The sequence below is a fragment of the Eufriesea mexicana genome, unplaced genomic scaffold (genome assembly GCF_001483705.2).
Source record: "Eufriesea mexicana isolate 0111107269 unplaced genomic scaffold, ASM148370v2 scaffold106, whole genome shotgun sequence".
NCBI classification, from domain to species: Eukaryota; Metazoa; Arthropoda; class Insecta; order Hymenoptera; family Apidae; genus Eufriesea; species Eufriesea mexicana.
Window position 1 is genome coordinate 625840 of NW_016908282.1, and position 25392 is coordinate 651231.

The 25392-nt window shown below is 39.7% G+C and overlaps 3 protein-coding genes across 3 annotated transcripts; 2 read left to right on the forward strand and 1 right to left on the reverse strand.

The window, feature by feature from the left end:
• Nucleotides 1–2559: 2559 nt before the first annotated feature.
• LOC108555076 (uncharacterized) lies at nt 2560–14622 on the forward strand. Its single transcript, XM_017910587.1, has 4 exons — nt 2560–4067; nt 7937–8089; nt 12018–12368; nt 12821–14622. Exons 1-4 carry the CDS (start codon nt 3477–3479, stop codon nt 12983–12985), a joined length of 1260 nt encoding a protein of 419 aa, XP_017766076.1. The 5' UTR covers nt 2560–3476; the 3' UTR covers nt 12986–14622.
• Nucleotides 14623–14818: 196 nt separating this feature from the next.
• On the forward strand, nt 14819–18636 carry LOC108555036 (acylphosphatase-2). The gene is made up of 3 exons (XM_017910517.1): nt 14819–15268; nt 15778–15904; nt 18425–18636. Exons 1-3 carry the CDS (start codon nt 15196–15198, stop codon nt 18537–18539), a joined length of 315 nt encoding a protein of 104 aa, XP_017766006.1. The 5' UTR covers nt 14819–15195; the 3' UTR covers nt 18540–18636.
• Nucleotides 18637–19043: 407 nt separating this feature from the next.
• Nucleotides 19044–25217, reverse strand: Rab3-GAP (Rab3 GTPase activating protein). The gene is made up of 19 exons (XM_017910503.1): nt 24957–25217; nt 24785–24892; nt 24540–24621; nt 24315–24441; nt 23993–24194; nt 23567–23894; nt 22908–23351; nt 22449–22828; nt 21997–22377; nt 21719–21922; nt 21270–21645; nt 21109–21203; nt 20777–21034; nt 20489–20662; nt 20229–20410; nt 19928–20149; nt 19573–19863; nt 19340–19492; nt 19044–19253 (listed from the first exon to the last, which is right to left on the reverse strand). The coding sequence occupies exons 1-19, from the start codon at nt 25039–25041 to the stop codon at nt 19101–19103; spliced, it is 4245 nt and encodes a 1414-aa protein (XP_017765992.1). The 5' UTR covers nt 25042–25217; the 3' UTR covers nt 19044–19100.
• Between the last annotated feature and the right edge of the window lie 175 nt (nt 25218–25392).

The window sequence follows — 25392 nt, forward strand, 5'->3', positions numbered from 1 at the left end:
TTGGCGTACAAAAAGGTGGCGATTAGCGACGCCACGACAAAAGCGTTCGGCACGACAAAGGCCCGATGAAACTGGCGGGCAGGAAACGCCACTCAGAAAAATAAGGCTTCAAGGTGGCTCTGCCCCGTGGCCTCTTCTCCGACTGCTATCTCGTTTCTTATCAGTTAACACCGGGTTCCGGATTTGTTAATTAGCGTCTGCTTGTCGCGCAAACGTCGATCACGATTTACGCGGCTGCCTCACTGACAGCCCGATAAAGCCCACCGATTCAATTAAAATTCCCTCCTTGCTACCAGTCCGCGATATCGTCTGATCTCGCTAACAACCGCTAATTGCTCTTCAAGATACCTTCGTGAAGTCCTCCGAACGGTACTCCGATAAAAATCTTTCTAATTTTCCAAAACATTCTCGTCCGGGTCGACCGGTATGGAACTCGATCGCGGAAATCTTCGAATGGCGTGGTAAAGGTTGGTCGAGCTCGTCTAACGCGTCATCCAGTGTGTACTCGCGTACACATGCATAGGGAGAATCATTAAGTACCGGTTAGTATACTGGATGGATTAACGAGAAAGAGAAACGGGACAATCGAGATCGATCCCAGTTTTAAAAAAATATCATAATAATCGCTTCGATTAATTTCTTTTCCTTTTCCCTTTTAATTTTTCTGTTTTCTTTTCTCGCCAATTTTCATCAGGCCGATTCTAGGTGGTACCGTAATGGCAACGATAACCCTGGCGATCTCACGATCCCTTCGAAACCTCATAGCAATTCCGTTGGTGATCGCCGTGGACAAACTCATCTTCGTCTTCCGCTTCCCAACGAGATACAAACTGGTAAGCGGAACTAAAGTAAATCCTATAATCGCGAGGAATACTCGACCTTCCGCGATAAGGTGCACGAACGACTGGCAAAATGTGGGAGGAAGAAATCGCGAGAAATCGCGAGTTACGCAATTAAAAATCTCTACAGGGAATCCTAATTGCCGCGGTGTCGCGATTTTCTCCGAAGCTTTGCGAAACCATCACGTGTCTTTTTTGCAATTAAAATGTGCGGGATGATAACTGGTGCACTAATTGGATACTTTTGCGAAAATTAAATAAAAAGATATAGCAATCATCCTTTACAAATAAGTTTCAAATAATTTCCACGCAATTTTGTCAAACAAACGTATAACTAAACCGAAGAGAAAACATAAATGATTCGAATATTTGCTCGAAAATTAAATGAAAAAAGATAACAGTCATCCTTTACAAATAATTTTCGACTAACTTCCACACACTGTTCGTCACATGTATCTATAAACATAGGAAGAAATAGTAAAAACCAAAAGCTAAGAATCGAATTTTCTACCGAAATAAGTACATTTTGTATGTTCAAGCAGCGGTTATTTCAGAAAATTATTAACACTTATCGAACCAAAAGTTACACGTAATATTTAATACACGTGCACCAGTGTGCACTAATCGTGACGTGTCCATTCACCGTCACATTTACCTTATCCCCGATCACAGGATGGCGGCAGCAGAGACGGTACCCTTGCAAGCTCCCAAGCCTCGTGTCCTCTGGCACCCGAGGGTTGCCACGAGGAAAGAAAGAAGGAAAAGGAGAAAAAGATAACGGGTCAAGGTGAGAGGATCGTGGTAATCCAAGCTTGATTGGCGTACAAAAAGGTGGCGATTAGCGACGCCACGACAAAAGCGTTCGGCACGACAAAGGCCCGATGAAACTGGCGGGCAGGAAACGCCACTCAGAAAAATAAGGCTTCAAGGTGGCTCTGCCCCGTGGCCTCTTCTCCGACTGCTATCTCGTTTCTTATCAGTTAACACCGGGTTCCGGATTTGTTAATTAGCGTCTGCTTGTCGCGCAAACGTCGATCACGATTTACGCGGCTGCCTCACTGACAGCCCGATAAAGCCCACCGATTCAATTAAAATTCCCTCCTTGCTACCAGTCCGCGATATCGTCTGATCTCGCTAACAACCGCTAATTGCTCTTCAAGATACCTTCGTGAAGTCCTCCGAACGGTACTCCGATAAAAATCTTTCTAATTTTCCAAAACATTCTCGTCCGGGTCGACCGGTATGGAACTCGATCGCGGAAATCTTCGAATGGCGTGGTAAAGGTTGGTCGAGCTCGTCTAACGCGTCATCCAGTGTGTACTCGCGTACACATGCATAGGGAGAATCATTAAGTACCGGTTAGTATACTGGATGGATTAACGAGAAAGAGAAACGGGACAATCGAGGAGAAAATTTACGCGATTTTTCGTTGCAAGAGCTCGGAGAAGCATAGGAGGATGGAGAGATTTCTACCAAAGGACCTTCGACATTGTTGATCGCGGAACAGACTCCTCTTCCGGTTCAGATTTCCTCCGATAGTTTCCCGAGATTGGAGATTATCCTTTGGAAGCCGGGAAAGGAAACGTTGGCTGCAATGCCTTTGAACTTTCTTAGAACTGGTTGGCTTGTGGGTGTCGAAAGCTCGTCCCCGCGCTCGTTCATCAAGCCTGCACACGTAGCTTTAGCGACCCATGGGTGGGGGTTTGTCAGAGAGACGGAGGAAGGAAGGGAAGAGTGCAGAACACCGTACTATTCTCTATGCCATGGCCCGTGTGACGAAGCTGTTCATGATAATGCGATAGTGTTGGTCTGTGCTTAGCACTTGATAAAAGATAGCGGTGACTGAACAGATGCCAGTACTCACCCGCAGCCCGACCTGTCGGTTCATACTCTCGCGTACTCGCCCCGTGTGCATCGGTGCATCGTCGACGCACGGTATTGCGCTCTGCGATCGTCGAGAAAGTGCGAACACGAAAGCTCGGAGAGGCTGTGGCGACTGTACGCGAGTCGAGCTGCTTCTTTGACCGATCTCTCGGGTGAACCAGGTGCGTTGTGCGCGATGACGAGGTCGTCGGTGATCTGAATGTGTCGGAAGGAAGATACGAAACCCGTATCCGACTCGGTCTGCCCGTCGTCTCGAAACATCGTTCCCCGAAGAGATCGCGAGAGATTCGAAAGCGGAGGACGGAAGGGACTGGTCCGATAGGATGATCACTGCGATCCAGAGACAGTACTACTTTAAGAAGATCCGCTGTAAAACTTGATCATCGAGCAGGAAATCGTTCGAATCTCGATCAGCCGTGCAAGCTGGAATAGAGTTGCGAGCAAGGACACCGGGATGATGGCTAGGATACTCGGAAGTGCTCGGGACGCGAACATCGACCGGTAAGGAATCGTCGTGGATCGAGATCGTGTTCCGGGAGTGCGATCGTTCAGCACCGTCTAGACTCCGGCTGTCGCTGGAACCGCTTTGAATTGAACTTGACAACGATCGTGATTGAACAGAGGCTCAATTGGGAGATCAAAGAACAGCTTTTCTCGTCGAATAATGACAGCCGCTCGGTGGAATTCTTCGAAAGCTCGGCCCAAAGGCAGGCACCACCAGAGAGAGCGTACTACCACAGCCTCGAATCATGCATGATGAGCGGTGCGACTAGGCTCGATCAGGATTGGATGAGAATGGTCGAGTTACGCGGTGGCACCGGAATGACGAGCGGGCTGAGCGGTCGGTCATCGAGTCGTCTCCATTACACTATACTCACGATTTTGGACACGGTCTTCTCAGCCACTGTGGCCGCCCCGGCGGTGGTAGGGTACTGGAGAGGCACCTGGGGCCTGAGCGACGTCTACGTCTATCCCAAGGACCCGGCTTTCAGCAGCCTCACCTCGATAGTGATCGGTTTCATCGGGTTGTACGCGTTCAACGTCTCGCAGAATGTTCTGAACGAGCTTTTACATCCGGACAAGCACAGATTGTCGTACTACGTCGGGTCCAGGCTTTACACGGCCGTCTTCGGTTTCTGCTGCGTAAATGCATGGCGTGGCGCCTGGAAGGCCCTCGACCTGTACACCGAACAAACCGCCAGCACGGTTTTCGCCACCACCGCTGTCAGCCTCCTGGCACTGGCGATGATGCGTGCCCTCAGGAACATATCCGCGCCACCGTTCTCCCTTTGCTTGGACTCATGTCCGGGATACTTCGAAGTGCAGACCATGTTCCGCGTGAACGTAAGTAGACGATCCATTCGTGCATCGCCAAGCGTCAAACGTGTCGTCTGACCACGAACGATTCGGTACACGATTCTCTCTTCCCAATCACTTGAAATCAGGTCGATCATGGTCCTTTTTCAATCGGTCAACACCTAGTCGATGGTCTTTTCTAAATCGACGACAAATCGGCGAAGATCTAGTCGATGTTGATCCTTTAAAATCATCAAAGATCGAGTCACCCGCGAGCTCTTCAACCAGGTATCTTAAACGAGACGTGTTACGAATGGATTTTGCTTTCTGAGAATCCCATCTTTCTAGATAAACCTAGCTATAGATGTTTCCTTCCCTCGTCTTCTTCAATCCCACCATGCGAATTTCCACGCGATCTCGAGAAATCGTTTAACAGAGTACATGAATTCGAGGTGTCTAGAGAATGGCGGAAAATTTTCTATCCATGTAACAACACCGAATACCTTTTCATCTTTGCCGATTATCTTCGTAATCCACCATTTCGTTTCATCCACATTATTGTGGGTCACGAGCAGTGCGACTGAACGAAATCTCGTGAACCATCCGTGTATCTGAAAATATACAAACGTACTGTTAACTTCGAGAAATTTGTTCCATTATCGCAACTTTATTACCTGTTATTATACCAACATAATCTCTCCGGAAGCATTCCTCGAATTCGCGATTGCAAAGAAAATCGTGCAACACAATTTGATTAACTCCCTCATCGCTCGTTAATCGTGTTACGAAACGTTGAATTTAGCTGTTTGTCGGTAAAACATGGATAAAAGTAAATCTTGTATTTGCGAAAAAGTTATGCAATTTTTGACGAATGCTGATAAGAATCAACATTCGGAGCACAGGCGGCAGTATCGCGAAAACGAAAATACGAGCACGGAAATATACGATGTATATACATTGAGAACCCTCGATTTGCTCGATTTCGGCAAACGTGTCGATAAGTCGGTGGAAAAATCCCGACTAAAAATCACGATGAAAAATCTTGATCGGGAATCGCGATTGATTATCACGGATTACGAACGACGACCAAAATCTGGCGAAAGAAATGGTTTCAGAGGTGACGGGATTTATTGGAAACGATCGGAAAGAGGGTAAATGTTAAGTAGGAAACGTAAGAGGTTAGACAGCGTGTTTTGACGCATCGTTGAAACTACAGCCGTGCGATGCACGGCATCGATGTGCAAGGTATAAGCACAGTTTCCGGCTGTCTCTCCCGATAGTCGAACAGCATTGCGTCCGTGCAGTTTGCACGCGCACGAGCACAGCCTGCGACCGCACCAATTTTCTATGTTCCAAAGCTTTCTCCTCGTTTAACGAAAACCGAACGAAAATCGAACAGAAATCGAACAAGAAGCGAAGGAAAATTCAACGAAAATTCACACACCGTTTTCGGACACGATTATTGCACGATTTACGTTTCTCTGGCCGTGTTGGATGTCTTTGAGAGTTTCTATTTCTTTGGGCACTTAATCAAAATTTGTCAAATGGAATAAAAATTGTGTTATGTTTGATGAACTGATTCTTCGTGTTCGAGATTTTTCTTCTTATTTAAAAATCGAGTAAAAACGCAAACATTCGTGGTTGCGAATATTATACGAAGTTGGTTTCTATGTAGAATGTCTTTAAACGTTCCTGTTTCTTTGAATGCTTAGAGAAAATTCGTCGAGTGAAATAAAAATTCTAATACGTTCGATAAATCGATTTTCCATGATCGAGAGTTTTTTTCTTGTTTAAATATCGAGTAAAATGGAAAAATTCGTGAATACGAATATCATACGAAGTAGATTTCACTGTTGGGTATCTCTGACGTTTCTATTTCTTTGGATACTTAATTAAAATTCGTCGAGTGGATTAAAAATTCTAATATGTTTGATAAATCGATTTTCCACGATCGAGATTTTCTTCTTATTCAAAAATTGAATAAAAATCAAAGAATTCGTGAATACAGTCTTTATTCAGTATCTCCAAGCATTTCTATTTCTTTGGGTACTTAATTAAAATTCGTCAAGAGTGGAATGAAAATTCTAATACGTTTAATAAATCGACTTTCCACGATCGAGATTTTCTTCTTATTTAAAAATTGAATAAAAATCAAAGAATTCGTGGGTACAGTCTTTATTCAGTATCTCCAAGCATTTCTATTTCTTTGGGTACTTAATTAAAATTCGTCAAGTGGGATGAAAATTGTAATACGTTTAATGAACCAATTTTCCATTCTCGAAATTTTCTTCTCATTGAATGAAAATCGAATAAAAATCGAAAAATTCGTAGATCACAGTATTATAAAAACAAATTAGGTTTCCCTAACCGTTTCTGTGTTTCTGAATATGTAACCAAAATTTGTAAAAATTATAATACGTTTAATAAAATAATTAATTTTATTTTCGAATGAAAATGGAACAAAAATCGGACACTCGATGAACGCGAATCGAATATTTTTATTTTTATTATCATTATTAACGAACAACAGAGTATCACACGAATCACGTTTCCCTGTTCCTGTTGAATGTCTTCGAACAGAGAAACGTAATTCCTTGCGATAAGATTCGTAACACGTACTTTAGATCATAAACAACCCATTGGTAATTACTTCTGTCAATCTAGACAGATTTTTAATCGGATTTTTAGTTATATGTCACAGAGATTGTTCCTTTTTTTCGATATTCGAAAACGATTTATCGAAGACGATAGGAAAGAACGGAGACAAGTGTAACGATCTTGAATTAATTACCGCCCAGTTGAATCCTCTCCGTCACTTAAAAATCGAGGACAGAAGGGTGTCACGGAAAGTCAACGGGTGACATACTCCGATGAAAGTTTACCTCACGAATGGTGCATCGATCGCAAGATCCTTTTTCCTGGAAACGAACGAAAACGAACCTCGATCTTAGGTGAAAGACGAGATCGAAATGCTAATTTTTCGAAGAGAGGAAGAAAAAATTGGGAATTATTCGATCGGTAAAATCTTTCTTAGTCGGATTTTCACTTCTCGTGATACTGCCGTGTCACGGTAATATCCCCATCCCTTCGACACTCCGGCAATTTAGTGTCCAATGAATCAGTGAGTTTAAGGAAGCACGAATTAGCGATCTACGCGAAAAACCCACGAATGACGCAACCAAGACATCCCGAACGCACGTGTAACCAATTTCGTCTTTGATCATCGTCTTTTTAATCATTTCTTCGTCCCACCAGGAACAACCTTAGCAGAAACAACATTCGAATAATCTCTACATACACGTGTGCTATTAATCATGAAAGTGGCCTAAGTAGTGTATGATCCTTCTCAAAATATCAAAAGTTCCTCGGGTTAAGTACATCGTAAATTAAACAATTATTTACAACTGTCTGCTGTTTTGGCAACGGTAATTTTATTTTAGTGCAACACGAAACACTCAACGAAATCATTTCCTTCGAACGTTTTACTTAGGTCACATTCGTAATTCTCAAAGCGAAGCGTAATCGATATTTTTAAAATAATTTCCACAGTAATTAAGCTCGTCGAACGAATTTGGTTCGCGCTTGCGGTCCTTGTCGATAAATCTATACCGATTATGTTAATGCTAATGTTAAAAAAAAGAGAAAATGAAGATCGTATTGTCATCGTGTCGTAATAACGTCGTAACGTTTGCCTGTTATTGAATTTCAAATAGCATTCTCGCGAAGTTCGATCGAAATCTCTCCTATCATAGGGTAAACTGCGAATTCTTTTTTGTCATAAATAATCTTCGACGTAAGCGATACGCGATTGACAATAGCACCGCGTTATTTATCGCGGTTCCCGCGTCTCTTCAAACAATTCCCGATTCCTCACCTGCAAATGATGTTTATCTATCGTTTATGTTGTCTGATTGCAGAACACGAGGGACTGGTCGTTGTACTTATTGGATTGTGCCTTCAGCGTTGGAGTGGTCGGTACGCTGGTCGTGTTCGTTTGGAGAGGTGTTTGGATACTTTTCGATCTCTACCTGTTCCCGAAGGATCGAATGTATTCAGCGATCGGATCCCTCGTGAATATCTTTACTATTATTCTTCCTCTTTCCTCTTTTTTTTTTCTTCCTCGAAATATCGGAACCAAATATACATGCGCCAGTGTTAATTCTTCCTTCTTCGATCTTCGATCTTCAAGCTTCGTTTGAAAATTCCGCTTTGGAAAGTCGAGATTTCGTGACGGAGGTGAACTTGGCCCAAGGTAGCCATTTTATCGGTGGATCGCACAAATCCGGGAAAACACGGTGCGCGTACGAAAGATTCGATGAAGCAGCGTTCTATCGACGAACGCGTGTCATCGGGTGTCATTAGCAATCACGTGTTGAACGACATTTTGAAACGTGCCACCTACGCACAGCGCGGCGAGCAGCACGCCGTTGGTCCGATTGTATAATTGAATATTCGCCAATTGTATGATTGCGAGGGCACATGACAAAACTGTTGATGTATGTGTGCGCAAAGACACTCCATTACCGGGCTGCGTTTGCTTGTCTGAATACGACGCGGAGAGAACGCGGTCAACGAGAGGATTTGTTTAATTTTTCAATAATCACGATTATTGATCTCCAGCCGGAGACCTGTAATCGAAGCCATTAGACCGTCGTTCCGTCGCGTTCCCATCGGAACCGCCATCGAGCTGTGCCGGAAACGCGGTCGGTCTCGCGGGACTCTCGTCGTGCGCCGTCTTCCGTTCTGATCGATTGATCGTCGTTCGTTTGGTATGATCGAATCGTCATTTTTCCGCCACGGTCAAAAAATCGGACGATTATACGCCGGGTGCGATCAACTAATCGGGCAATCGTAGATCGTTCGATGCGGTCAAAGGATTGGACGATCGTCCTTCGTTCGGTGCGATCGAAGGATCGAGCAATCGTCGTTCGTTCGGTGCAATTTAAGGATCGTCATTTGCTTGGTGCGATCAAAGGATCGGGCAATCGTCGTTCGTTCGGTGCGATCGAAGGATCGGGCAATCGTCGTTCGTCCGGTGCAATCGAAGGATCGTCGTTTGCTCGGTGCGATCGAAGGATCGTCGTTTGCTTGGTGCGATCGAAGGATCGGGCAATCGTCATTCGTCCGGTGCAATCGAAGGATCGTCGTTTGCTCGGTGCGATCGAAGGATCGGGCAATCGTCGTTCGGTCGGTGCAATCGAAGTATCGTCGTTTGCTTGGTGCGATCGAAGGATCGGGCAATCGTCGTTCGTTCGGTGCGATCGAAGGATCGGGCAATCGTCGTTCGTCCGGTGCAATCGAAGGATCGTCGTTTGCTGGGTGCCATCGAAGTATCGCCATTCGTCCGGTGCAATCGAAGGATCGTCGTTCGTCCGGTGCAATCAAAGGATCGTCGTTTGCTCGGTGTGATCGAAGGATCAGACGATCGTCGTTTGGCCGGTGCAATCGAAGGATCGGACGATCGTCGCGACGATCTCGCTGTCACAACGACCGCGAGCTTCTCGCGCAACGAAACGTTGACAAACACGGATGAGCCCGTACAAATATTTCGACATCGCCGCACTTAAGCCCGCGACCATGCGGTTATTATTCGGTTGCAAAACGATATTCAGTTGGCGCCACGTTATCCTCCGCGACAACAATAACATTCGACTGTTGTTGCCAGTTTTTTCCCTCTGCATGATTGGCGGGGTATAAAAACGCGATCGCCGCGTGTTCGAAAAGAAATCCGACGCGACGAACGTCTGGCCGATGCGAATGATAAGATTTGTCTAGAAACCAGGTGATCGTACCGGTCGATTCATAGTACGAATTCGTTATCGGTGGTGTGGCCGATTAACGATCCGCGGGGTACTCAACTTTCGATAGCCGGCTCCGATTAACCGGATTGTCGGCGATTTATCGTGCCACGGGATCGTGATCGTTCGTAACTTTCCGATTTCGATAAACGCGACCCGATAACCGGCGAGCGAGCGAGAAGGGAAATCCAAGATGGAAGCAAACAAATTTCGTGGCGCCCGAGTACTCGCATCTTTCCGCTCTCCGACGCGACTTTGTTTATCAGCGACGCTTCTACGCTGAGAATCACTCGTCGATCTTTAATTAGACTCGAATTTATCGGACCCGATCGCGATCCGATCGTCCATCGATCGATCCACGCTCCTTCTACTCTTCTCACCGTTTTCCCGGCCAACTTCGCAAAACAAATCTGAATAGGAAATTAAATCGTGGCTGTTACGCTTATCGAAGGTTAACGCATCGGCTTAAAATCTGAAGATAATGGAAGCTCGTTTTATTGTTTAAAAAACACTTAAGTACGATCATCGATAATACCCGCGGATGCTAATTACTCGACGATATTCTCGATTCCATTCACCTTTCCGTCAACCTTCCGATCAACCTCTCGTCGATCGTTCGACGAGGATCAGAAATCATTGAAGATTATTTCTCAATCGTTCATTCGCTCGTCGAGAATTTCAACGGAGGTGTAAATATCGGTTGAGGTTTAATCCGCGAATCGCGCTCGAAATCCTTACGAGAAATTCAGCCGCCACGGTTTGCACTGTGATCGTGATAACGTAAATCCTCAAGAGGGTCGATGATTGCGCGAGGGTCATCCAATTCACGCATTTACTCGCTCGCAATGCCGCTTCGAAACGGCGAAACAGCGGCGGACTATTTATCGTTGGTCGGCTTGCTGGAATCGGCCAACTGATCTCAACGACAATCTCTTTCCTCGATCTCGACTTTGTACGTTTATACGAATAAGATCGATCCCTGATCCGTCGAATGTTACCAAAAATCTAACGAAAAAGTGGGAAGGAGATAAAAGATGAACATTAAAGCGGTACAAAAACCGGTGAAAGAAAAGGAAAATCGAGAAGAACGAAAAGGAAAATGTAAAATACGAAGTATCGGGGAAAAGCAAGGAAAACAAAGTAGACAAACAAGATTGAAATACGAAGGAAAACGTACTTGGAAAATAGCGGTGAAAGAAAAGGAAAATCGAGAAGAACGAAAAGGAAAATATAAAATACGAAGTATCGGGGAAAAAGCAAGGAAAACAAAGTAGACAAACAAGATTGAAATACGAAGGAAAACGTACTTGGAAAATTTCACACAGAAGGCTATAACGAGACAGGATTTTCGCGGCATGTCTCCTGCTGTTTTCGAAATTTTCCCAAAAATCTGTCCATGTCGATACGTTAACCCCTTATATCAAGTTTTTCATGCGAAACCCCGTAAAAATAAATATCACTCGCATTAGGCTGAAGCTATATTTAATCCTCTGTACCGGAATAACGAGAATCCTCATTCCTCGTGTCAGATCCGCGATTATATTCTGAGTATCGAACACATTTTAGCAAGCAGAAAATTCGAAGAATTCCTAAAATTTGTATCGAATTTTGTCGTGGATGAAATAAATAGCGATTGACAAAAGTTAAATACTTCCATGTCACTACAATCTTGAACGCTGACAAAAGATACGTAAAACGAGAAATGTTCACGGTATAACAAGCATCCCTAGTACGAAAAGTGTACAAACCCTCAACAGATTTGGCAGGGAATAAGTTAAAATTAAAAAACAAGGAAAGCTACTTCGGTGTATAATTTTTCGAAATTAATTCGTAGTGCAAGGGGTTAGCGTAATTTAACATACGAGATACATGCTTAAACGCTAAAAATTTGTTCAATTTTATAAATCGAATATACACTGGCTGATCGAAACGAAATAATCCGCTAACACGCAGTTTCTCGTAATTAAATCATAATAAGGGGTGAAATTTCCAACAGCAACGCGTAAGACGAGAAGACGAGAAACGGCATTCGACAATTGTTTCATCTGAAACAACGCAGTCACTTTGATCAAGGATATTGACAAATTGGTCCTAAATCGGAACGCCTAAAATGAATAATTTGCAACTGTCAATGTCTCTTCTCTCTCTCTCTCTCTCTCTGTTTATAATATATTTGAACAATTGACGCGTACAATTGCAGGCCATCGGATACGTGATAGTGACGGTGACGTTTTCTCTGCAACCGCTAATGCGATACGTTTGCGCTCGTCTTCGAGGCTGGGCCCGCTTGATAGCTGCCGATGGCTTCCTGCTGCTCAGCTTCCTGGGCACGGTGAACGTGTGGCGCGGCATCTGGAACATACTGGACGAATGGCTGGTCCCGAGTAACCCGGAGCTCTCCTGCTGGATCACCCACGTTGGATGTTTCGTGTTCCTCGTACTTCTCAACTGCAGCAACTCCATCCTCGTGCGCGGCGTTTACATCGACGGCGAGGAGGACGACGGCAAGTGCGTCGTATTTCCTTGCCACTACCTTCGATTGTTCTTCAAGGTGAGTCCCTTATTCGTCAGATCGATGGTCTCTTCTCTACCGATCATCGATCATCGTTCGTCTTTATCGTGATTCAACGTACAGTGAAAAATTTCACTCTTCCAAATTAAATCTCTCCGATAAAATCTGTTCCATTTTTCATAAACGATCGATCGCCCCAATAATCCCGGGACTCATCGTTTCGAAAACTTGATTCCTCGAAATTGCTTGATAAAATCTGTTCCATTTTAAATCGACCACCGTAATTCGTTTTAATAATCTCGAGATTAGTCGACGAAACGTTTCGTACCGATCGATCGTTGATCCTCGAGTCGTAGAAAGAGATGGGAGCGTTTAAAATCTCGGTAAAATTCGTGACTCCGTGGTCTTGTACTTTGCACCTGTTAGTAACCTAGAACGTTTAGCGTAAATTGTCTGGGAGAAGATAAACAAAACGTAGTATTTACTTGCAGGTCGAACGCGAGAAGAAGGAAGCGAGACGACGAAACCTGCTGGTGGCCTCGAAGGACTTCCGGCCCAGGCCTGACGGAAACGCCAAAGACACGGAGAACGGAGCACTTCTGCCCAATAGCACCGCCACGACTATTCTACCGACCAATCCTGAATCTCTCGTCTAACGTAAACAATTTCGAGAAAACAAGACTCCGAGAATTCGACTGAATTCCCTGCTCTGATAGTCTCACCGGTCGATCCTCGTGCATGATCGAAAGGAGGAACGAACGATCGGGTAAAGCAACGGATTCCGGAAGAGCCATCGGGTTCTTTCGTTTGTGCTCTCGGTCAGTGGTCGTACAGTGAAGTTTGAGGTCACGGAATCTCGCGAAACGAACACTATGCGCGGGCTTCATATTGAAGTCTGTATAACAACTAGACAAGTAGACGATGGGATAAACGCAGCGAATAGCGCGACAGCTGTATAGGTCGGCGGATAAACGTATAGACGCTTAGAATACCGATTTAAATTAGCCGAACGCGTAGATCGATAAGGGAGATCGAACGATCGACAACGAACGCGATCGAGCAAGTTCGACGACGAATTCAGCGAATGGCTGTGAACGAGTGACGATTGCCTGTACATAACGGACTCTGTGTGTGTACCTGCGTACCCAATTATACGAGTGTATGTGTGTATGTGTAGGAGAAACCGAATGTACATAATTCTCGATCGTGCGAGTCTCAAACGCGAATCCCTGCGAGTGCACGAGCCGCGGCTTCGATCAGGGCTACCCGGACAACCAAAGGATCTGCTCCGTTCGCCAAAGTACACGCGTAATAAATGGTCGTGAAGCATGCATGTAAAGTCGCGATTATTCGATTATTCGATCGATTCGTTGAGAATCGGGAACGACTCCGAGCGAGGGACATGGAACGATTCGATCTCCAGATTCAGAGATCGCAGAACGAAATTGCTATCATCGGATAGATCGACGAACGATCAAACGAGAGGTCCCACTATCCAAAGTTTCGACTATCCGTGACCCGATTAATACGACTCGACCGATTTATTTTCTTCGAGAAAGGAAACGATCGCTTTCGTAAATACTCGTGGTTAATCGAAATGAAGAAGACGAATACCGAGGCGGAAGAAATGTTCGTCAACATCGACTCCAATTAGAATTTCTAGTCATCGTTACACTTTAGTCGCCGCTTTCACGTATACCCGTCGATCGAGCATCGTCGAATCGATTCTTTCCTTTTCTCGTCACGCGCTAACGATCGTCAGAAGCGTACATCTGCGATCCTAGCGTTAGACGAGACCTTGATGATGACAATGGTAATAGACTGGACACGATCATTATAAATGGGTTATAACCTTCTCCCCCGCATCCTGTACACCCCGCAGATTTTGCTCTTGTACATCAATTACGACGTCATGGCGTACTAATAATTAATTAACTGGAATAATGACGGGACAATGGGCGGCTAGCACATCGATGGGAAGTGGCTAGTTCGACGATGAGCGGCTGCCCTCCTGGCCTACATTTAATATTTTCACAATGAACAATGTGCCAGCCGTCGCGGCGGAAGCTTCCCTTCGACGTGCCGCGAGAGAAACCGGAAATCGATCGCGGTCCATTGGGAGAGCAGCGAATCGAACGCATATTTATTCTCGCCCGAACGTGTTCGCTAAACGCGCCATCGCCATCGCGCAGGCTGCTTCGCGTCACGGGAGTAACGATATATTATATTTATACGCTCGTATACGCGACTTTTGCCATGGAACATTCGTTGAAATAAAAAAGAGAAACTGAGAACCAAGCTTATGTGAACCGTTACTCCGAGCTCCTTCGCGTCCGAGACTTGGTCGAAGACTTCATCCCTTTCCCGACACAGCTTTCGACGCGAATCGACGCGAATCGCAGCAGCCGCCAGCAAGCTCGAGACGATTTGCCAAGAACGAAAGAGTGCGAGGATGCAGAGAGGCGAAGGGCGATTAAAAATACAGGGAAGGGTGTGCAGCGTCCTCGGGGAAATCTCGGATGAAGATGACCGAGAGACCGAGGACTATGGACGGGATAATTGGGCCGCAATGTGAGTGAGTGACGGCTGTCAATGATCGATTTTCGATCAATCGCGGTTGGATTTTCCTCGACAGAGTGGGGAGTCTATTTGAGGCGTCGCGACGCCGTGGTGCAATGATCAGAATCAGTCGGTAGGTCGTACCACGGCGAAAGGTGAAGAGAGTGGCCGTCAGAGAGAACAAGTCGTATCCGAGCAGCGAGAGTGTCTGTATGCTGATCGCGAATAGCAAACGTTTTCAACTTTCACGAGCCGAAGAAGTGGAGTTTGTAAGGTGACCAGACCCTTTTTCCCTTCGCCTGGTAGAATGGCAGCTGACGACCCTCTCCGCGACGAACCTTTAGTTTCCGTTGAATTCGAGGTCTTTGGCAAGGTGCAGGGTAAGAGTGCAGTTTTATCGGCCAGAAGGTCGCCGAGTATACGGTTAATGTCGTTCCACGTGAAACGAGACTTTCGTCGTTGGTTTTTCGCGTTGCATTAAAACGATTGCGGGTCCACTTGTAGGATTAATGGAACGTCAAGGTCGAAAGAAATGTACGTAATGATATGTCAATTGTAAGATAGCGCGAAACGGTGGAACGACGGACGATGGATGCGGGAATAAAAAGGATTCGTATCGCGATGTAGAAAAACCATAAATTGCTTTCGATTCTTTTTTAATTATATTTCTGTCGGATAAATCTATGGCAAAGAAAAATTATTCGTCTTTCGATCGATGACCAAATTTCTATCGGTATTAACGTTCTGGATTCTCGTTATCGATACGAAACAACATAACACGAGCACTGTTATTAATTCGATTCGATCTCGTTTCTTTGTTCACGCGCAATTAACATAGCCACGCGACGTCGTCATCGAGAGATTTCACCCGAGTTGAACATATTTTCAGGTGTATACTTTCCAAAATACGTGAGAGACATATGTCAGGAATTGGGAATTTGCGGCTGGGTGAAGAACACCAAGTCCGGCACGATACTCGGAAAAATGCAGGGACCACGTGCACTCATCGATCAGATGTGAGTTGCGATTCCTTGTCACGAAGCCTTTGCAAACTGTCGGTGGCGCCGATCGGTAAACAACGTGAAAGTTCATTTTTATTGAAATTTATCTGCCCCTCTTCTGATTACCGAGAAAGAGAGATAAAATAAGGCAAATTTACAGAGAACATTTCGCTCTACGCAATTTTTTCTGCATCGAATGAAAACAATAGAAAGAAAGGAAAACTCGAGTTCGATCTTTTCTCGATCGTTGAGGCATCATTCGTACGAGTAACGAAACGGATCGTTTATTCCAACAACGAAACGAATTTCTTCGCAACGAACGAATGAACGAGACGCCTCGTTATTCGAATTGTTCCGCGATTTACGAGTAAAAAAAGGCCGTCAAGGACCCTCGACTTCTCTTTCTTTCGTCATCCTTTTCTCGGTCTACCTTCTTCGTTCCACGAATTAATGACACAAGCGCGTTAACGTAAGTCCACGAATTCAGTGCTCCCTTAAAATCGCGTGACCTTAGTCGCAAATTGTCGAGTAACAGCCATTAGGTAGTTGGGCCTGACTTTAATAATGATCTAATGAAATAATAGCGTGTACCGCGTTGTCTCTTTCCTTCGCGAGTTATCGCCGAATCGCGCCGGTCGCTTTCCGACAGCTATTGCCAACGAGCCGTTTCTACGTAGACGATTGTTCGGCAAATGATGTATTCTTGTTGTGTTAAAAACGTCAACGAAGCGTTAACAGGCCAATACGATACAATCGATTAATGTCGAATGTACGGAACTTCACAGCAGTGCCACCCGCGTTAGGGTTAGGAACTAAGGGTGAGAAGCGTAACTTTCAGAAATGACCGAGAACAGAGAAGAGAAAAAGCATCAAGAAGGAATAAAGATGAGAAATTGAAACTAATTGGAAAAATAAAATATTCCCGACGCATCGCTCGACGAGCTTCCTCGATCGAGAAACGACCCCCATTTTTTTTATCTCGTCGAGATGATCTTCGCTCGATAGAATGGTCGACCTGCAAATTAGACGAACGAAAAGTGGAAATTATTCCAGTCATATTGTTCGAAGAGAACGAAAGAATAGTAATGAATTCTTCGTAAAGAACGTCAGAGAAAGAATAAGATGAGAAGGATGTAATCGTTATTTAGAGAAGTAAGCCAGACCTACTGATCCATATATATATTTTGCCAATTGCATACAGACAAAACAAACGACATTCGAAAGGTGAATTATTCTTCATCGAGCGAAATTACTGTAGAAATAAATATAAACTCGAATGTAGATATTTGGTACGAACAGAGAAACTACAACTGTCTCGTGTGACAGATTTCCTAGTCGAATCTGTGCTGCTTGTAAATCTAGAGTCAAAGAAAATAGCTCGGTCGAGGACAAAACATTAATTTCTGGCTTCTCCCCAGAAGGAGATGGTCCATATCGATCTTTGTTTCATATTCGTTATTTCCTCAACGAATTGTTATTTACGCAATAGCGGAGTTTTTACAAAGTTCTAGCTGTATTCTTCAAACACGTATCCCTTTTTCAACTTGAAAGAAAAGATCGATCCAAACCATAAAATCTGGATGAATCTATAACATCCTCGGCTGTGATAACTTTACAATTCGGTTGTACATTTTGATCCAACTATTCATGAAGCAAGGCAAATTGTACTCGGAACAAGTACAAAGATACGTATAAATCTTTTACGTATAATATTTATAAATACATCGAAGCTTGTTAGATGAAAACACAATGACGATAAATTTTGAAAAAGAAAATCCTAAATTCCAAATATCAATGATAAATCGGATCATCGACACGCCAATGGCACGTCTGTGTTGTTGTTGCGGACAGCTGATCGACTTTAAACATCCTACTTCGATAGAGCCGCTTAAAATATCTGAACTCGGTCTGATTAAACGCTAATTATAATTACGAAGCACGCGAAACTACTACTAATCGTGACTGTCGAAGATAGATGCATATACAATTTGCACACTTAGTCAATTGTTATTTGACGATTGACAAGTTTTACATCATTATCGAGGCGTACAGATGCAACGTTTACGGAAAATTTGCTCTATCCTTTCGTCCATTCAATTTCGCAAAATTTTGCAAATTCTGTATTTCATGATAAACATGCAGAAGTAATAAGAAAGCGAAAAATTCAGTTTTTATAAAATAAATTATATACCCAAACAATTTTTGTTTGAAAAATCTTTCTCTTTTTTTCTAACGACATACTAGTTTGATATTTTTCGTGTAACGATAAATTAAGCTTTTGACATGAAACTAATACTAGATTATAAAAAACAAAAGTTCATATATTCATTTGAACCCCAAATAAATATACGTAACTACCTGTCATTAATATGTATACTAAGTTGAAGTATAGTCAAAACTGTCATATGTAAATATTATGCATTTATATTAAGTTTCCAGTACCATAAGAAATAGTTTATCAGTAAATTACAGAACAAACAAAAATATAATATGTAGTTTACTTTCAATTTGCTATATAATCGTTTTTTATTTCAGGGCACAATGGTTGACAAACGTTGGAAGTCCAGGTAGCGAGATAAAGAAATGCGAATTTACGAATTGGGAAGGCATTAATAGGCTAAATTATAAAGGATTCGCTATACGTTTTTGATTAAATAATTTCTTTTTACGTCATATTTCCTTAAAAGTTAAATCGATAATATATCTTAAAAATACGAACTAACAAGCATCGGTACATTTTAAAGGATTAAAAGATTTCCACAATTAAATTATACTTTATGGAAACCTAGTTCAAAGTATTGAAATTATTGATAAGTTAAAAGTTATGCAATATTAGTACGTATAAGTTAAAAACTATGTATAATAAACATAAAACATAAAAGATAAGAAAACTGGAAACAGTTAATATCCATTCATTCTTAACAAAAAAAAAAAAAAATAATTAAATAACAATACATAAGATTATAGAGTTTTTGTTCTTTAATTCATTGTATGTGACATATAAACATTCATGCAAATTTATGCCACAATACATTGCAATCAAATGTTTCAAGTATTTCTGATATGTTGGGATGTCAATGATACATACCAAGTATATTTTATATTTACTCAAAGCATCAAACTTAATAAAGTGAATTAAAAACAGAAAGCACGGTTAAATTTACTAAACTTATTTCCTACAACAAATTAATTTTACTTAGACATTTGAATACTATATTGTATCCTCGTAAATGAACACCGCATCTAACATTAATTGCGCAAGACAATAATCAGAATGTGTTTCGGGTAAATGTCTTGAAATTCGTCGTATCAATTCAATAGTATCATCATTCGAGCAATTTGTACAAATTATATCCAGCTCATCCTGAAAATATTGATAGTATTTCTATAAAATACTAAACAAATAGTAAGAATAAGATGTTCAGAATATTTATACCAAGTAAAACCTACAACACTTTCCAAGTATTGAGTAAGAGCAGGACTTATACGAGAAACTTCTTTCAAAAAATCAGGTGTTTTTGAAAGATAAGCCATCATTCTTCTTCCAGCAATGGGTAAAAGTTCTTCTGCTAACCTTTCAACATCGTTTACAGCTGTAACAACCTATTACAATATGCCCAGTGTACACGTTTTATCTTGTAGAACACTGTCAAATATATTAAATTTTAATCCTATTTACTTACTTCTTCTGCTAATCGATCAAAGCCATTCACATATAATTGACAAACTTGATATATCCTTAAGTTATCATTATTAATTTTCCATATGGATGCCAATGTTTGACATTTATTCATCCACTGAATAGCTTCTGTTGAACTAATCATTTTACCATCTGTTGTTTCTTGATGAATAAAATCCATAGATGCAGTAATTATACGACATAAAAACATGGATCTTATATGATCTCTTTCATCAGCTCTGTACCATGTTAGCATTACTTTTTCGGTCAGTGTTTGAAAAAAAAATGGTTGCACCTACATATGTAACAATTATAAATATTAGATTTAAGTTTTTAAGCAATACTTTTGATCTACTTACCACAGACTCAAATAAAGTGTTTATTGGTTTTATTACTTTCAAATTAAAGTACGCTATCATATATAAGACATTAGCTAATTGCGCGTGTAACATAATTAGATCATACGCAGCGGGTGCTTGAGAAATAGCCAATGTCGCAAACGGTTGTGGACCAGAAATACATCCTTCCCATAATTCTTCTGACTTAATTGTGATATTCTCTCTTGCTTCAAGTATTTCAGACTAGTATGTTATAAAATACATTTATATAATTCCAGTCAATTTCATATTATACAAACACACTGATTTATGAAGAACTTACATCAATGAATATTTCTAAAAATGTGACACAATTCTGCAAAAACGTAACTATCTGTATATCAGATAAACCGATCTCTTGTACACATAATCTATCTCTTGGTAACTTTCCTAATTTATTAATTAGTTTTGCAACTACTTCCATTCGTTTTTTTATGTGAACCGACCATAATAAACAACAAACCCCTAGTAAAAAATAACATTTCACATACAAAATAACAAATACACATAATATTTAATGTAAATAACTTTCACACTTCTCACCATGTCTCATCTGTTTCATTGGTATTTGTCGTAAAATAGATAATGCAACTTCAAGACACTTCAATTGTGAAATATCTTTATTCCATGACATTGCAAATTCCCAGCACACATTAGCTAGTAAAACACTACTTGTTAAACTATATGGAAAATGACGTTTTAATAACTTTATTCTCTCTGAAAAGTACAAGTAATAATGTACAATGCTAACTAACAATTAAAGCAAAATTAAGAAATAAATCATTAATCATAAATCATTAAAATCATTAAAAGAATGCTATTAATTTTTACCTAAAATACATGTAGTAACATTTGTACTATCTTTATCTTCACTTTTTGTATCAAGAGATTCTGGAACAATCTCTGACTTTTCTGAATGATATTCTGGTGCATCTTCAACATATTTAGGTTTGTTTAAAAAATTTATTATTTCCAAAGAATCGCTTGTTGACTGTATATGATCAAATTCTATATCTGTTGTATCTACTAGTTGAGAAGGATCAATGCCCGCAGACGCAATCCATTTTGCAACTATCTCTGATACAGAACCTAATTATAATGATATAAAAGAATAGTTATATTATATGAAAGTAATATAATGGATAATCACAATTGTATTATACCTTTTCCTTTTGAAACCACAGATCCTAAAGAAATATCAAATTTTACAAATGGTAGTGCAAAAAATTGCATTACAGCATCTGATGGAGGTTGTTGGCTGAAATTGCAATCTTATGAGTATTTTAAAATTTTCCATCGCGAACAGAACTCATTACTAAATTACCTTACAACAGCGTCTAAAATCGTAATATCCTCGAGGTTCCCAATAAGTAACGTAAACTGACAACTATCTTTAGTAACATTTTCCCATTCATTTGTTAAATTATACACTTCATCATCTGACTTTAAATGACTAATTTCATGACCCTTTGTTTCTTTGAAATCATTCTCACATTTAATATCTTTTTGGTCCTGATCATTATTATCCAGAGTTTCGTTGCTACACTTTTCCTTAGACCCTTCTATAGACATGGCAACAGCTCTACACATCAATGCAGCACTAAGTGCATTAAATGGATTTGTTGAATCCACAAGAATATTACGAACTTTTTTCCACCATAAAGATATTTCATTATTTTCTGCACATATCTCTTCAACATCTATAAGTAAGAAACTTCGTGTTATAAAAACAAGAATTTATTAGAACTTAATAGAAATATATTTGATACCTACTAACTAGTGAACAAATAGCATTTAAGAGTTGCATAAATTGTTTTAATTCTAATGCTAAACATAATTCATCTTGTTTCTTATTAAGCCAGTAAGTTAAAGCTAATTTCATAAAAACAAATGGTTGAATATTACTATCCTTAGCAGTCTCTTTCCATTTCTCAATTCTATCACATGAATATACACATCCTTCAAACATTAATTGAGCTGAAAACATTAAAAAAAAATCTAAATGTAACATATATTTTTAATATTTTAGTATTTTGTAACAAAACACATACAAATATAATTTTCTTTTTCTTCTTTTATGTCTTTTTTAATATCTATTAAACCTGGTGTCCCAAACTCAAAACAAGATAAAAAATCTAAAAAAATGTTTCCATCCTCTTTAAACTTTACTTTACATTCTGTCTCAGAATCTGAACACTTGTAGCTATTTATTTTTTTAAATAACTCAAATATTCTAAGCACTTCCTTTTCATAAGTTAATAAAATTGAAGCTAAATTTTTACTAATTAAATCATTATTATCATCATTTATAAAAGTATTATCCTCTGCTGTATCAAACTGGGATTTAATATGTTTATAAAATTTAATTATTTGTTGCAATTGTGTCGTTAATAAGTAAAGCGTTTTTGTTGTAGGTTCCATTTCTTCTCCTTCTGTAATATAAAATTTATATATTTATTATTTCAAATTATGTCTAGGAAAACAATATTAAATAAATATGCACCATATTCGTTTAATTTCTTAATAAAACAGTTTGTAGCTGCGAATAAAGCATCAGGAGTAATATGTTTATTTGATATTAACATTTCTAATGTTTGTACTCTTATTTCGTTAGTTTTCAAATCTGAACACACATTCTCAATCTCTGAGATCAACTTTTCACATCCAAATTCGTCTTCTCGTAAAAACGTTTTTAATTTTTTAAGTAAATGTATATCACGTGCTCTCTTCCCATTTTTACTATTTAGAGCAAAATGAAATGGTACTGTAATTTCTTTCAACCCTCCAAGTGGATCCATAAAAACACACGAATGTTGTGGTCTATTTTTTGATATTTGCACATTATCATTGACCCCAAGAAGACCATAATTAATATAAAGCAATCTGCATAATAATGTTTAGTTAACTCGATAATTTTACATTAACTTTTAGTGAAAGTATTTAACAAGCATGTGTTACCCACCGACCATGTTTACTAGCAGTGAATGTAGTAATTTTAGGACCTTGTTGAGTACTCCATATATCTATTACACCCTTTTTTGGAGCATAAATGACTAAAAAGAAAGCAGACCGCAACTGTGGAGTTTGTTTAAATTTAGTAAATGCTTTGTACATTCCAGAATGCTTTTCTTCTTCCACTTCAATCCAGCCACATTGTGCATTTCTATAACCTTTCCACATTCTCACAGCTATACAACTTCTGTTATCTACTAATAATACTCTACCCATTGCATCTAATATCACTGATAATGTTTTATTTGGACTGGATATTATTGAATAACCCTCCCTTGTAACATCACTTAATCCAAACCTACAAGTCATTGGCTCAACTGGTTCATGAACACTAGTTTTTGATGCTTCAAGTGATGCTTGTTGTTTTGAATTTCCCCAACTGATAGGAAACCAACTAAACAGAAAAAATGTAAAAAAAAATCATACATAACTACAAAAGTTTTTATATGATGGTAACACATAAATAATAACATAACAATTTAAATTTCAATTTTACTAAAAAATTATATGCGGTATCATTCAAGTAATGTACTTTAATTACAGCTCTCTTACAGGTGATGTATCCTTTGACAATAAATGCATAACATGAATTTATTATGCAACACTCACGGAACAGCAGTTCCAATAGCATTTGCTAATTTGCTGGCCATTGCTATTGCAACATCTGATAAAATTGGAGCTGAACCACCTTCTAATGCGTAATGAAAACCAACAAAGGGTCGTTTACCAGTTGCCAGCACTAAATTATGTTGTGGTGCACTAGATCTATAAGATGCATTATATCCACCACAAATTGAGGCTGTCATTAAATGATCAAAACTGTTTACAGGAGTGGTACCAATTACTTCCGAATCATTCACAATATCCTGGCTTTTATAACCCCACTTCTTATATGACAAGTTTGTAATAGGTGGTAGATCATCACAGTTTGCTTGAACTATAATGAACATAAGGTATATTATTATACGTATTAAATGTACAAATGTATAAATTTGAAATGTGCATATTTTTATACTATAAATTCAATTACTATACCTCTAGCTAAATGATTTCTGCATGCTCGTAATGTAGAAAACAAAGGAAAACCTTGTAATACACATACAACGCTATTATATGCCACATGGACTTCTTCAGTCATACCCGTATCTCCTACATGTTTAGGTGAATAAAAAGATTGACATTTTAGTCCCAGAACTGATTCATTATGTAATTGTTCCCCTAATAATAATGCACCTGACTACACCAAAAGAGTTAATGTCTTTATATTAATTTTTACTAGAAATTTAGATTAATTACTTTAAATACATCTTATAAAATATTATCATATATCAAATAGTTTAATAATTGTCAAACTTACTTCTGTATAAAACCTAATAAAACCAGTATTGAAACCAACTATAATACATGTCCAATCTGGATTTGTACCACTGCTAGCTTTTCCCAATGATAATAAAGGCAAACAAATCACAGATGTTACCCATTCACTAAAAAACACTTTTAATATATGGACATATTTTCAAAGAAATTTATAATATCAAGAATATAAAATATTTAACACAATGTTATTATAATAAAGACTTACTTCTTTTCTTTAGCAACTTCACCATACCATACGATATGAAACTTATTTTTTGCCTCATCTTGTTCTAATGAATCCCATCTTGCTAATATTAAATTATCATATGAAATATAAACATGAAATTTTAAACTTAATATATATATATATATATATATATATATATATATGTTTTAAATAAATTATTATACAACAAAAATATATTATTCAAAATTAAATTAAATATCTATATATACAGACAAAATACATACACATTAATATGATCATCTTTGTATTATATGCCATAGCAAGACAATCTCCAGTTGATGATAATGATATAAAACAGTCTTGTAGTGGTAATTCATCTTGTGGAATGTCAACTGAAAAATAATATCATTGACATTTACCATTTCTTTAGATTAGAGAACAAAAACTATAACTTACGTCTTGTAACAGATTCTCCAAAAAGTAACTCTTTGATATTGCTTATATTGGTTAGATTTGCAATTCCTTTTATCTGACAAGACATATCTAAACAATTACATTCATATACCTATTTCGAATAATTTCAAATTTTCTTCACTTCAATATTTGTAAATGCTACTTAGCTAATTAAATTGTGGAAATTCTAACACAGCATCTGACAATATAATAGATCACAAACTGTCATATGCTTGCAAGTAGGATAGTAAATGCAGAGATTCTTCGTCTAAGACTTCACATTCTGTGACAAATAAACATTTGCAAACATCACTATGCTTATTGCGTTAATAATACATTATGAATATCAAAAAATGGAAAATATGTAAACGTCTACATGAATTGTCAACTTCAGTTAAGAACCAAAGTGTAGCTGCGCAATACTTATTCGCATGAAACG